This window comes from Lipotes vexillifer, unplaced genomic scaffold, assembly GCF_000442215.2.
Source record: "Lipotes vexillifer unplaced genomic scaffold, Lipotes_vexillifer_v1.1 scaffold796, whole genome shotgun sequence".
In the NCBI taxonomy this organism is placed as follows: Eukaryota; Metazoa; Chordata; class Mammalia; order Artiodactyla; family Lipotidae; genus Lipotes; species Lipotes vexillifer.
This window is the reverse complement of record NW_006773072.1, coordinates 2012857-2027480: the sequence shown is the minus strand read 5'-3', so window position 1 is coordinate 2027480 and position 14624 is coordinate 2012857. Positions and strand designations below refer to the sequence as shown.

The 14624-nt window shown below is 41.9% G+C and overlaps 1 protein-coding gene across 1 annotated transcript in view; it reads right to left on the bottom strand.

Moving 5' to 3' along the window:
- The window catches only part of EFR3A (EFR3 homolog A), a 99171-nt gene extending 86649 nt beyond the window's left edge, over positions 1-12522 (bottom strand). The window contains exon 1 of the mRNA XM_007447989.1: positions 12304-12522. Coding sequence (XP_007448051.1) covers positions 12304-12313 — 10 coding nt within the window. The 5' untranslated portion in view covers positions 12314-12522. The remainder of the gene's footprint in view (positions 1-12303) is intronic.
- Positions 12523-14624: the final 2102 nt, after the last annotated feature.

The following is a 14624-nucleotide window of genomic DNA, read 5'->3' as shown; positions in this document are numbered from 1 at the left end:
GAACTGAATGAATGATTTCAGATTTTTTTTTTTGCAGTACGCGGGCCACTCACTGCTGTGGCCTCTCCCGTTGCGGAGCACAGGCTCCGGATGCACAGGCTCAGCGGCCATGGCTTACGGGCCCAGCCGCTCCGCGGCATGTGGGATCTTCCCGGACCGGGGCACGAACCTGTGTCCCCTACATCGGCAGGCGGACTCTCAACCACTGCGCCACCAGGGAAGCCCTCAGATTTTTAAATTTAAAAATATACTGTGTAAGTTTTAAAATCCAGAGGAAAGAATATCTGATTTATAATAAAGAGGTTAAAAAGAACTAGAATTTCAGAATCTTGCCACTCAGTATCTTTAATTTTAGCACATCTCCTAACACCGTGCAATTTATCGAATTGTGAGTCCTACTGAATCAAAATCTGGGGGAAAGGAAAGGTTGGGCATCTAGGATTTCACATTTATAATCACTGCTCAGGTAATTTGTACAGTTTTTATTTTACATAAAAATCACGTCTTTCCATATACTTAATACAGGTATGCAAATTATATATCTCAATACAGCTCTTTTTAAAAATCAATTATTTCCATCAGTATACTTACCGTGACCTTAGTAAGTATTTGTAATACTAAGGTCACAGTTTAAAACCCTACTGCTACCCTACTGTCCACAATGAAAACCTGGATATTGAAAAAAGATAAAGGTGGGGTTTTCTGCAGAGTTCTAGCTAAGTTCTTTAAAAAAAAAAAAACCAAAAACAAAAAAACACCAACACATCCAAATCCAATTTCTGCTTAAACGAGCTAAGGCACTGTAGTCAGGAAAATAAACCCTTAAATCAAGATACTAACTTGTCACCATTACAAACATAAAGAATCCACCATAGACAATGACTAGGATCTTTCTCAGTGAACCAGATGTTTGAGTTATTTTTAATTAAAAATTCTCTGAATATTTCAAAAGTAGGATATGAGTTATTTCAGGCAAAATTCAAAACAGCATTAAAATTCCCCAACGACTTAAATTTTAACAAATTCTTATTTCCTTATTAGTCACAGAGTAACAAAAGGGTTAAATCTGGGGTGTTTGTAACTTCCGAAATTATTTTCAGAACAAATACATTCAATATACCAACGGCATTGATTCTTCTTACAGATTTCACAACACCCACGGTGTCTATGCCATATGTTGAAGATTTTCATTTGAATTGAGATGATTAAATTTCCTGATTAAACAGTAAAGGGAAAGATAGGGAACACTCTCATTATGTATCTAAACAGAATATATATTTAATTTCTCTATCCAAAGTTTGAAGATAGGAAAATATAACACAGGACTTTCTGAGTGGGTCTAGCTAAGTACAAAGTTTAATTTAAAAAACATTAAGCTACTAATTTAAACCCTCGAGGTTCAGGGCTTGACATAGTCTCCCCAAAACTTCCAGCTAAAGCATAAAGACTCTAAACATTTTGTATTCACTTGGGTAAAACAATGTCAAAAACCTAAGACTTCTTTAAATTAGGTATTCTTTTAATTTATTATACACATTATGGTCACAGCATGCACAACTTTTATGTTAATCAAAACTCTTAAGAAGGCAATCTAATCTTCTCTAATATCTTTTTTAATGACTCATAAACCAAAATCTGATGCTACCCGAAGATTTCAATGTATTACTATATCTTCCTCAAGTTCAAAGGTAAGACTTAACAACGAATGCATGGAAGAAATAAAAAACAGGGCAACTTTCTGTGGCAGTTATACACAAAGGGAGAACCTGGAAATCTATACACACTTGTAGTATTCATGTTATTACTACAACTACAAAAAGAAACTATTCACTCTTGCAAATTAAAAGGGAACAAGAGAAAATCATCTCACTTTTGTGTAAATACTCAGATTCTTTAGCAACGTTGAATACAGTGAAATTTTAGATTTAAAAAATTAAGAATGGTGGAATCAACTGCCATTCCAGCAAAAGCTCTGCAGCCAAACCACACTTAATTGTTACTCACCCCTCCCTAATGTTCTTGAAACCACTGGATAGAAAGCTTTTAAAAATTTTCAGCCCTTAACCAGCATGTTGCTGTACCCTATCAGGGCAGGCAGCAAAAAGAGCAGCAGTATTTCTTTGCTGCTGAAAAGAGAATAGAGGCTGTCTACTCCATGTCACTGAGTAAATACGCAGAAAGCAATGGATAGTGAAGGGAAAAAAGAGGAGTATCAGCTGTGTGGGGGGAGAATGTGGTGCTCTACACTCAAAGGGCTAACTGATGCTCTCAGGTGACAGCTCCAGTCTCTAAATGCCCCCTCAGTTCTTTGTTTGAAGTAAAGCAGCTCCTCAGCAAGTTTACGTAAGCATTGTATCTGCCAGGAGCATTCAGTTCTTCCACAAATACACGTTAACAGTGAGACTCAAAGAAGACAGCATGGGATGATAAGTTACTAATAGTTTAGTTCTATATGAAAGTTGTAGATTACATATGTGGAGCTTCCCTAATTTCTACCCGCACATTGCACAATTTAGCTTGTCTAACCAGGAATTATAGAAGAGTTTATATCCTCTCAACCAAGTATAATTTGACAATCTCTCCCCTCAGCTAGGAAGCAGTGACAAGTTAATGACATAAGTACAGGACAGTACATACCACAATTAAGACATACAATCATCTTTAAGGTTTTAAAGTAAGATTTTTTTCCCTAACACTTCATAAACTATCATTGTCAAAAGCCTCACATCAAACAGTAAGAGACTGTCCAGCTTCTTTTCCTTGCTACATTGAAATGCTTCCAGCGCTTCTATAAATAAATGGACTGTCGTTGAGTCTTACCTAGTTCTTGTCATGCAAGCATTTGTTTTAACAATGTTCCACCTGCTCCCTCTGCCGATTCCATCCTTAAATGAACTTGTTCCTCGAGGATCTGCCTCAGCATCTTTCCTCTCTTTACAACCTATCCTTTAGTAATTTCATCCACTGTTATTCCTACAAATGTACCCTGAAAGTCCTGTAAGGCACCACACACTTAACATACCCTATGACGGACGCACCTGCCATCTTAAGTCTCCCAAACAGCTCATTCTCCAGAAAGTCCCTGTATCATACCAGAGCAGTTCACCCAAATGATCAAGCCTGAAATCTGGGAGTGAATCCTGACTCCTTCTCCCTCAACGCCTCGTCCAATTAATCCTATGAATTGTACTTTCTCAACAATATTCAGATTTGTACACTGCAATCCATCCCACTACTATCATCCAAGTCCCAAAGCCCACCACTCAGACTACTGTATTCTAATAACCTCTAACTGTTCTCCCTCCAACCTCTCTCTTGTGTTTCCATAGCAACCTGTGTTTCTCCTTTAGTAATCTGAGTCACTCTGCAAATATACACTGAATGTGTACCATGAGCCACCTACTGTATCAAAAACTATATATATGTTGGCAAAGAAAACAGGCATTAGGTGCTTGTAATTAGCCTGGTGAGGAAGATAAGTGTCTGGTCAGCACTTGTCTTCCTCCCCAGATTAAGCTTCATGAGAGCAGAGAAGATGGCCGGGGTGATGCCCACGTGTCTAGTATGAGGTACTGCTGTGGCCTCAGTGCCTGTAATAGCTGGCACATACTAGGCGTTGATAAGTATGTGTTGCTTAAAAGACAGAATTACCAAATACATATATGGCCTTAAAGTCGTCACGCTCTCCAGCACCAATGACTTACTCCCACCAGCTGTTGGTTACTTCCACCTGCGTGACTCAACTTAAACATCTTCCCCAAACCCACACTCTCACCTCTGGTAACTACTCAGGCGGAAGACGCCATCTTCCACTTGCCTTTTCCTTGTGGTCTCTCTGTGAACCCCACACACTGTCTCAGGGGGCCTGCATTTCCTTCTTTGTGTGATAGCCGTCCACACAAGGTTCTATAAACTGGATAAACTTTTCAAAGCTAGGCACTGCTTTATTCATCTCCATATTCCCCACCTATCACTGCCTTGCACATGTAGGCACTAAAATAATCTGCTGAGTGAATCAATCCCTAAGAGAAATCCAACAGGAAAATAAGAAAGACTGAAAGAGAATGTTTGTGACTCCAAGAGTATACAGACGGCGCCTATGACCGGAACGACTCTAAGGAGAGACGAGACAGCTCCATTCCTAGAGGTCATTAGAGCAAAAGCGGGTGAGGTACCATCAGCTAAATGGCTTTGGTTTTGCCTCTAGGTTCCTAAGCTTTTGATTCTAAAATATCTTACGTTCTTGTCAGAAGGCATATTCTAATGTCTAGGACCATAAATTTCAAACTTTTTAAAAAGGAGCCAATGTTATTTACCTCCTGAAATTGAATGCAGAATCTTACCATAGGACAGATTAAAAACAGAGCTGGCCCGGCTGAAGCTGGGTCAGGTTGAGAGGCCTACCTGCTCAGTCTCTTCAGCACCCTCTCCACACAGCAGTCCCTATTATATTTCCATGGAAGACATTCTGAAAACTTAGGTCTAGCAGTAGCTCAAACTTCCCTTGTGCCACCCTCCAATACGGATCAAGAACAACACGTAATGCTCAGGAACTCCCAATGAGAATCCTGTGCCAGGGGATGGAGCTTTAGTAAAGGTAATACAAATAGAACTGACCTGGGGCAGTTTCTTCCCTCAATCTCCTGGACCTGAGCTGTTCCATTTCATAAAGATGGCACAGTAAGACAAACCTGGGGCAGCTTCCCAAAGGTGCTCCCATCCTTGGAAGACCAAGTGATGAAGCAGGATGGAACCAAGGGAAAAGGTAGCATGGAGTAGACAAATTATTTAAGTCTGTTTCTGATCTGGGCTGTGAACTGAAAAAGAAACTGGACTCCTGAAGTTCACATCGTCCAGCCAGCTAAGAGAATGGGAAAACCCCATAGGGACTTAGACCCAAAATTCTAGCTATTACAAATCTGCCTGGACTACCCTCCTCTGTAGATGCCCTTCTGGAACCAGTTGCAGCAAAGGGTAACAATCCAAGAAGCAATTCTAATTCTGATTCTGATTCTAATCACATGTTCATAAAGCATTTCTACCTCTAAAGCACAATTACATAAATTCTACTGCATCTAAATTTCCCTGAGAAGTATTATCATTTTCCATTTAATGGATCAAACAGTTAATAAAAATACTTATAACTAAGTGCAAAAAACAATTTATGTCAGATGTCATAAACGGACCACTCCTTTCAACTTCCACGCCAGTCCTTTAGTCTGGCCAGTACCTTTTGCCATTTACGAGGCCCCAGGAATTGACCACAGCAAACCTGAACATTTATATTTCATTTTCCCTACCCAGCGGGAGTGAGATCCACTTAAAGTTAAGTGCAACCACAGCCCACAGAACTTTGTAGCAAATTGCCAAGACAGCTGTTCAAAAAGCTGATTAAATAGCAGGGGTGTGAAGAACATTTAGAATTATCCAGAAACGTACTGGATACAGTACAGCAGAAATACCCTGGAGGTCTGGTAATGAACACACCAACTAAGAATAAAACCAAAAATAACGGCACTGAGGAGAATGAAAGTCCTCTTGAAGACTGCAGAGCAAAAGGTTTAATGCCCATTTTTTAGAATATGGCAAACTTGATGCAGAGGTACAATGACAAAAACCTGAAAATTAGAATCATGCTATCTAATAATACCTAAAGTTAGCAAGCAATAAATAAATATGCAGAAGGGAGGATATGACAGCCTATACAGAAAGAGGAAAATGAACAGTAGCTCCTGCTTGATTTCGAGCATATGCGAAAGCAGGCTCATTTCAAGGGTGGAATAAACCTGGCAAATACAAATGATGAAAGAATTCTGACAGGTTTGACATATTAATCACAGGAGGAACTGCCAACATTCATTTTGTGATCATACTTCCCTAGGATTGTGTTCATTCTACAATACACAATCATTCAGGGAAAAGAAACAAAACAAAACAAGCCTACAAACTCCCAGTAAACCAAACCCAAAGTGATTCATCTCAACCTTTCAGGTTTTCACAACTGAAACCACCACTTAATAAATCAGAAGTTATTTCTTCCTCCTTTCAGAATAAAACACCAATGATAAGCATTTGCTATCACCTGACAGCAATAGCAATCAGATAGTAAATGCACTGTCCTCCTAAGCCATATATATACATACACACACAATCAACACTATCTCATCAGTTACCCAAAATTCTTTTCTATGGGCTAAAGGAAGAACCAGGTCAGGGCAATATTTTGTTTCATTTAGGTTTTGGAAAGAATTATGAAAATGTTGAAAAAATTATGGTAAAGTTGTAAAAAAAAAAACTTAAGCAACTCTTTCTGATTGTGGATTATACGCTAACTGTAGAAACTCTGGAAGACACAAATTACAGAAAAGAAAATAAAAACAGTTCATAATCCCAGTGCTTTCCTAAGTATTTTAAATGACTGCATGATATTTTGTTGCAAGGATGTTCTATATTCAAATATTCTATGTTTGCACCACTTCCCCATTACTGAATATTAAAGTTTCTGGGTTTTTACTATTTTACAAATATTACGGTGACAGACACCTCAGTGCAGACATCCTAGTGCAGTTTATGTTTTTAATCATTTCTTAAGGATTCCCCAAAGTGAAATTACTGGGTCAATGAGTAAAAGCATTATCAGAGCACTTGATAAAATACTGCCAAATTACTTTCCAAGAATTGTACCAATTTAAACTTCTGCCTTTTCTACTGCACCTCACCACCACCTTTGCCTATTACTGTTAAAAAGTCTTCGGTAATGTGGTAAACCAAAAATGATTTCAGCTTTTAATTAGCATTTCTTTATTAGTAAAATTGAACCATCTCCCCCCAAATCTTTATCAATCATTTGCACTTAGACTTTGACAAGCATAGGTGTGTGCTTTAACCACAGAGGGTTGGTGGTATTTTGCTTTCCGATCTGTATAAATACTGCAAATACTGATCTTATATTTGATGTTAACTTTGAATCCTTCTTCAAATCTTTAGCCACAGATTTTTATAATACTTCTATACCATATCTTTCCATCCCCCATAAAGGTAGTATGAAGTATGTAGTTGTGAATACCCACCCAGTATTCAGATGACCTGGGGTCATTCCATACCTAAGTTGAGCTACATAATAGGTTAAGATGTGGCTTTCTCCTAAGAACTAGTGCTTTCACTCGACTCGGGGGAAAAGAGGGCCTCTGCTTTCCAAAACACAGAGTTTTCTTTCCTTTTAGAGAGGTACATGTGGGTGGGGGAGGGGACAATACTGAAAATCACATCCTAGGAAACCAAAGATGGCGACAGCTGTTTTTCTTTGAAGTTGCCCACCCCAAATTACCCGAAGTGGGAGTCCAGGCAGATGTAGTTTCCCGAGAAGGCGGGGCTTCCTCCACCCACCTGCCCCTCTACTCAGGTGGTAATAGCTTTGGGAGGTGCTTAGAACTGTACCAAACTCCTGAGATGGAAGTGAGGTAATGGGGGGTGGGGGGGACCTTCTCACTCTGGCTCCCCAAAGAAGCTGGACAGGGTCAGGCAAGACCCCACCCTGACCCAACAGATCACTGCTGACAGGATCAGGCCTGTAGTCTGCTTGGACCTCCAAGTTGAGAAAGTAATCTCTGGGGAGCAGATTGTAGGGACCCTGGATGGAAAAGCAGGCCAGGCTGTGGCCACAGCTTGGTCTATAACATTTAATATTTAGACCAGTGGTTCTCAACCCAGGGACAATCCCCCTACCCAGGGGACATTTGGCAATGTCTGAAGACATTTTTGGTTGTCACAGCTTTAGGGGACAGGGAGGATTACTACTAGCTTCTAGTGGGTAGAGGCCAGAGAAGCTGCTAAATATCCTACAATGCACAGGAAAGCCCTAGACCTCCCAAACAAAAAATGATCCAGTCCAAGACATCGAGAGCAAAAACTGGGACACCTGCATTTAGACTATGATTTGCGGGCCTCCATTTGTATTCTTGTCTCAGGTCTTGCAAATATTTCAGGCAGGTCTGCTAAGAATCTAATCATAAACTATAAAACTTTTTATAACACTGTTTTTATGGGGAAAAAAAGTTATTTCAGGTTATAGTATCCAAAGAATAACTTCTCTGACTACAGTTAGAATTCATTCTTTTATTTAACATTTACCAAGTACCTATTATGTGATCAGGCATAGCGCTAAGCAAAAGTGACAGTGTTAAAGGAAACTGATAGGATCTGAGGACTGCAGATTCAACTCCTGCCCGGCTCAGAGCAGTGCAGTGTGAAAGAAGAACTGGGACTGTGAAGTCACACCTATCCACTTCCAATCCCAGCTCCACCACTTACTGTCATTAGGCATGTTACTTTACTTCCCTGAACCAATCTCTTCATTTCTATAATTGGTCAAATAGGACCTTCCTCAATGTCGGAGACAACTAAGTAAGATCATTCCTATAAAGCACAAGTATACTGCCTCGTACACAATCAATATCCAATAATCAATTTCTATTACTAAGAGCAAATTTTAAGTTTTTAAGTAACCACTGAGCTGGAAACTGCTAATACGCCTACAAAATAGCCACTAACTGTGACTGTGACAGCTGGAACACAATTTTAGCCACGTTAATTGCACAGCATCTTACATCCTTCAAATTCTGGCTCCTTTTTCCTTCTCCAGCCTCATCTCCCATGACCTACATCATCTTTAATGCAGCCCCGTGTCCTCATGAGTGGGGACAGATTGAAAGATGAGATCTGGTAGTAACCAAAACATGTCAGGCCAAAGGTCGCTGTGAGAAAGAAAACTCTTCAGCTATAACTCTGGCAGTGTACATAGATGCTGGGTGGGAGAGGGAGAAAAGGGGGTGAGGGGCAGGGAGAGAGAGAGAATGAACAAACACAAAAGGTTCACAAGCCAGTAACAGGTCAAGTTTACCTGTCATGTGTTTCTAAATGAAAACACTTTCACCAGCATTCATCCCTCACTTCACAATTCACCTATATTCTGCACTTATTTCATAAGAATGGATTGAAAAAGAAATCAAATATAATCAACCTCATCAATGGAAAAATCCACACACAGATGGACCACATTACCACAGCCTAACAAATGCGGCCAGATATCAATGCCAACATCTAAATGAGAAAAGAAAGCATTACCCACAAATAATTACTGAAAGTATAGTTTAACAGCAAAGAATGGTTAATAGTTGCAGTTTCCCTTAGCCAATATACAATGTTTTCATATATAATAAAAGGGCATATTTTATTGGACCTGCTTTGAGACAAGTTATCTGTCAGCTAACGAGTCCCCTTCATAGAAGCATTTTACTAAAAAGTTTACGTCTCTACCTATATAACCAAGCATCTACCTAGCATACCACTGGAATCCCCGGCAATCTTTGCTCAGATTCCTGTGACAAGACAGAAGCAAAGGCAAAAATGTTATTCTTTTAAGTTCACATGTCTGATGTGGTTTTGACCAAGCTCACTTTTGCCTTAGTGTAACTCCAGGGAAAGTTTTTTTAAAAGATAAACTATTATCAACTTAGCTATGGAAAAATAAACAGTATCTATGCTCAGTGTGATTATGGATAGGAACCCTAACCCAAACCCTAATCCCAGGTCTGTGTTCAAGTCCTGCTTCTACTCCACCTGTGACCTTAGCCGAGTTACTGAAACTCACCGAGTCTCAGTCTCCTGATATGCAAAATAAAATAAAACGATTGGATTGAGAAGCTCTAACGTTTCTTCCACTCAAATTCTGATACACAGTTAGGAAAACCTTCACAATCAAAATGTTTCTTAATGGTCCTTTGGGTGTAGGAGGATGAAATGAAGGCCTTTAGAGAAATGATGTGACAAATTACAGGTTTGTAGATTTGAAAAGATCGTTTAGTGAAACAGTCTTGAAATCTGTGCTTAGGGATTATTGCAAACTACTGCCTGAAAATATACAGTGACATGACCACAGAACTGTTCTGTGTCGCAGCAACTTCCTGTCACACATCCTTCCAGGTAGCTGTTTTCTGAAAAAGAGTCTATGGATCTCCTAAATAAGTCCAATGAAGTGACTATTAACATTCATGAGATATGCCACCGTTTAGCCTTCAAGGGTGTACTATGCTCCACTGGATTCTACTTACCAATTCCAGTTTCAGTGACTGAGGGTATCAATATTCCAAATAAGCAACCAAATAGCAAGAGTAGAATAATTCTATGGCTTGGAATAAGGGTCACTCTCAGAATTATAGAGTCTGAAAAGACCCTAGTGATCATCTCCAACACTCTCATTTTACAGAAAAGCATTACATTTATTTCACTAAATGCTTAAAGATTAACTGGCTGAGCATGTACATGAGCCTCCTAACTCATGTGACATTAGAAAGAAAAAAAGCTTCGCTTACTGGGGGGGGCATGGGGGGGTTCCTTCCTAAAAAATCCCTAAAGAAAATAATAATTTTGCTGGAAATTACTTATTCTACATGCAGAATTTCTGGGAATTTCTGGGAAGTACTAATATCCATACACTATCACAGCTATTTTGGTGGCTCTGGTCACAAAAGAAAAGAAAAAGGCAATTATGAACACAAATGACTTCACATGTGTACCACCAATCAGTACCACACTTTTAAGCAATCACAGAAACTGTACCATAATAAATATTAACAGCAATGATAGATAACTCAAATATTTCACTTGCCCTCCAGTCAGGTCACGGATACTGTAATCCTAACTATGCAAAGTACACCATGGCTCATCCTTGTGTTATTCTGCACTGTAAATCACACAATTAAGGGGGAAAAAAAGTCCTCTATCCACTCTATGGGCCTATATAACCTTATAACATAACTAAAAAACTCTGTTTAATTGCCATTTTACCAATAAAGCCCAGTTGAAGCCTTAACTTTCAAGAAAGGTGTTCCTCCCCCACCCCCTTTGCTTTCTAAGAAAGTAAAAGATTAGCACAGTGCTAATTCACTTGTTAACATAAATATAAATTTAGGAACAATAAATTGACAATTAATACTGATGATGATATTCCTCCAGCCTAGAAGAATAAAATTAAAATATAAACTGTTGACATACGTACGGGATACAAAAATCCAAGAACATCAAGTTTAGGACACACAGGACTGGGTTAAGAGAACAAAATCCACCTTACCCATACATATATGAGGAGTTATTAGTAATCTTTACATCAAGATTGTTTAAAAATTTGTAACAGCGTTACATAAACCTTTCTAGTATCAGGAAATAATTCCTCTTTATCCACCACTGGACAAAAAATGCATTTGAGGCTGACCTGGAAATCCAATGTCCCATGTGTCTACAAAAATAAGGACAATTAGGAAAAGTGATGAATTCTAAGAAATATGAACTAATTGGAAACACAGACAAGTGCTTCAAGATTCTACAGCATGAAACGCTTGCAAGAGCCCTACTTGAAAAGAATCTCAAATCAATCATCATCATGCTTGCTCTACTTCCAAAATCAGGAGCTTCCCTAGTCTGCACATATCCAGATAGGTCACCGGGTTTAAAGTCACATGGTGATTCTCTGGGTCGTTTTAAAATTTGTCGTTGGTAGTGTTAGAGTACTCTGTTTGTCCAAAACGCCTCCACTATCCAGCAATTTTCAAACTTCAGGGTCCCTCAGTAACACGTAGGACACGCAGATTCCAGGGCCCAAGCTCCAGAATATTATTCAACGTGTCTTATTCAAATTGCCTACACCTGCAATTTCAATCAGCTGCCACTGGAATCAACTGCCAGATCCACTTGGATCTGACGCCGGTGGGTCCAACAAGTTCCCCAAAGAGCACCTGCTTCAACCCCCAGGACGTGTCACAGAGAAAAGTCAGGGCAGCTGGGACTTCGGGCGCCGCGGGAAAGGGCTCTGGGCCAGGCCGGAGCGTTCCACCAGGAGATGCCTGGTCCTCGAGCAAGTGAGGAGGCAATGACGATGGGACGGAGCTATTTTCAGCATTTCCATAAAGTGCCATTTAGCTCTGCTAGAGAAAGAGCTGGACTTCCAAGTCCCACAGGTCAAGCTTACTAGCAGCTCTGCCACTTACTAGCCGTGCGTCCTTAGCGCTCGGACCTCGGTTTCCCCGTCTGTGCAACGGGCTCCCACGCCACCCCACCGTGGAAGCCTAAGACCAAACGAAACTAACTCGGCCGGTCGCCGGCACTTCCTGGCTCTCCGCGGCCCGGCCCGCCTGCCCCGCCGCCCCGCCGCCCCACCGCCCCGCCGGACAGCGACACCTGAGTGTGCGCCCAGCGGGCCGCCGCCTCCCAACGCTCCCCACCCGGTCCGACCCTCGGTCGGCCACTCACGGGTAGGCATGGTGACCCCGAGCCGCGCTAGCCGCCGGGCCGAGGCTCAGCGGGGCCTCGCCAGGCGCGCCGACGGCACCATGACGGACGGGCCGGGGAGACCGGGACGAGGCGAAGGGCGAAGGGCGAAGGGCGAAGGGCAGAGGGCGCCGACACGGACCCCGCGGCTCACGCAATGGAAGCTGGCGACAGGAGATGCCGCCGGCCCATCTCCGCGCCGGACGACACTTGGGCGTCCGCACGCCCTGACGTCAGCACGTCACCGACGTCTCGGCCCCGCCTCCACAGGGAGGCCGCGCTCCGGGCAGGGAGGGGCAGCTTGCTGGGGCTTGGGGAAGTTGGAGAGGACAGGGACGCGCAATAGGGAGACTTCGGGCTTCGTTTTATTGTCAAACCCTCCTGATTTGAGTCATATTCATTTTCATGAACGCTTATGCGAGGTGCATTAGCAATATTTGTTTCTTGCAGCTGCACCCGTTTATGAGGTTGTGAGGCTACGCGTGATGGCCTTGAGTGCATCGTGTACCCGTAGGCTTTTTCTTTTATAAGCTCTTGAACTTGCAGTGTGTTCTGTATTCTCTGAAAACATGATTTATTTGAGACACACGGAGGTCATCAGGGGCGACGGCTGCGCTTGTTCTGAGAGGACAGCAAATGTAATTTCCTCTTCCTCTGCTGGCGACTTTCAGAGAGATTTCACGCCTCAGGAGCCAGTTTCCTCCAGAGAGGGCGGTTCTGTCCACTTGACTGAGTCACTTTTCTTGACTCTCTGAATGTGATTGATAATTGATGTATCTAATGGTCACCTAAGCGAATACTTGGAGCCCAGAGCCTTCAGCAACCCACATATGCTTAGCTAGTCCCTGTGGGCTGTGGACAGCCAGTATGGAGAAATCGAAGGAAGCCACAGAGGTCTCAACCGGTGTTTCTCAAAGTGGCTTAAGATCCTCTTGTGCCCGAATCACCTGGGAACCTGTTAAAAATCAGATTCCTGCCTTCCTAGCTAAACCCCGATGGATCACACTTGAGGGTGATTCAAATACCTATTTAAGTTTGAGATCCTTTGTCCTAGTGCCAACATTCTGGTTAAGAAATGATATTGTGCAGTACTGAAAGGAGAAGAAAAAGAAGGTGAAGATAAGAGGGGGGAGGGCTTGAGGAAAACTATCTTGAGGTGGACTTGTAAGAAAGCAGAATTTCAATTAGCAAAGACCTGGAGAGCTCTTAAAGAGGCTGCGGGAGGGTGGAGGGCAATTTAGAGTGAGTCAGGGAAGTGTGTACAAATGGTATGTTGGAGGCTGTCTCTTGCTTAAGGGTATAAGGGGCAGATTACCAAATACTTGGTTTTCTTTCAATGCATTTTTGCATATTTTTATCATCTATAACATCTTTCCTGCTCCCAGTTTTCTTCCCCAGACTTTCACAACATCTTGATTTGCCTCTACTGTAGCACTTTTCCCACTGAATCCTAAGTAAACTGTCATACGTGCTTGTATTCTACCACTGGGCTGTACACATTTCAGAAAATGACAAAAACCATATTCTGTTCATATTTCTGTATTCCTGCCTGGCACACAGTAGGGGGAGCATGTTAATTTAATAACTATGTAAATAAAGTACATATTTATTCACTGGACGTAAAAACAAAACAAAACAGGTACAATGGGACTAGTTAATGAACAACTTTACGTGCAAGCTTGGAATATGTCCTTTAAGAAACCACTCTAGGTTCTCTATAAGGACAGTAGCATTGAATTATCAGCAACAGGGTTCTATGGAGCCGACAGCATGACAGACAATCCATGGAGGGAAGACTTCAATTTTGATACAGAAGGGAGTGTTAGGTGCATAGTATTGGTGGCTGTGGAAAAGAAAAGGGCTGAATCTTACTGCAGAAGAAGACTCCCTGGGATTTGCTGGCTGCTGACTCGGGAGCAAAAGCGAGGCATCTGTTAGTTACGTAACACCAAGTTTACGGAATAAGGAAACGGATGTGCTGGAAGAGCAGTAGGCAACTTGGGAAGGAAAGCTGCTTTAGGGAGGAGGTGTGAAGAGAGGGTGTGAGTTTCTCTTTTACGTATTAGGCTTGAGATGACGTCCAAGAGAAACATCCGAGAGAATAGATCTGAAGGCAGCTGGGCATACCAGGCTGGAGGCAGGTAGGGGAATCTCGAGAAGAGAGATTTGGGAGTCTTCGGCCCTGGGACAAAAGCTGAAGACAAGAGTCAGAGAAAGCCTGCTGAGGGAGGGTGTGGGGCCAAACGACAGAGATAGAGGAGATCCAGAGGGCACAGCACCCAGGAAGGCAAAGGAGGATACGG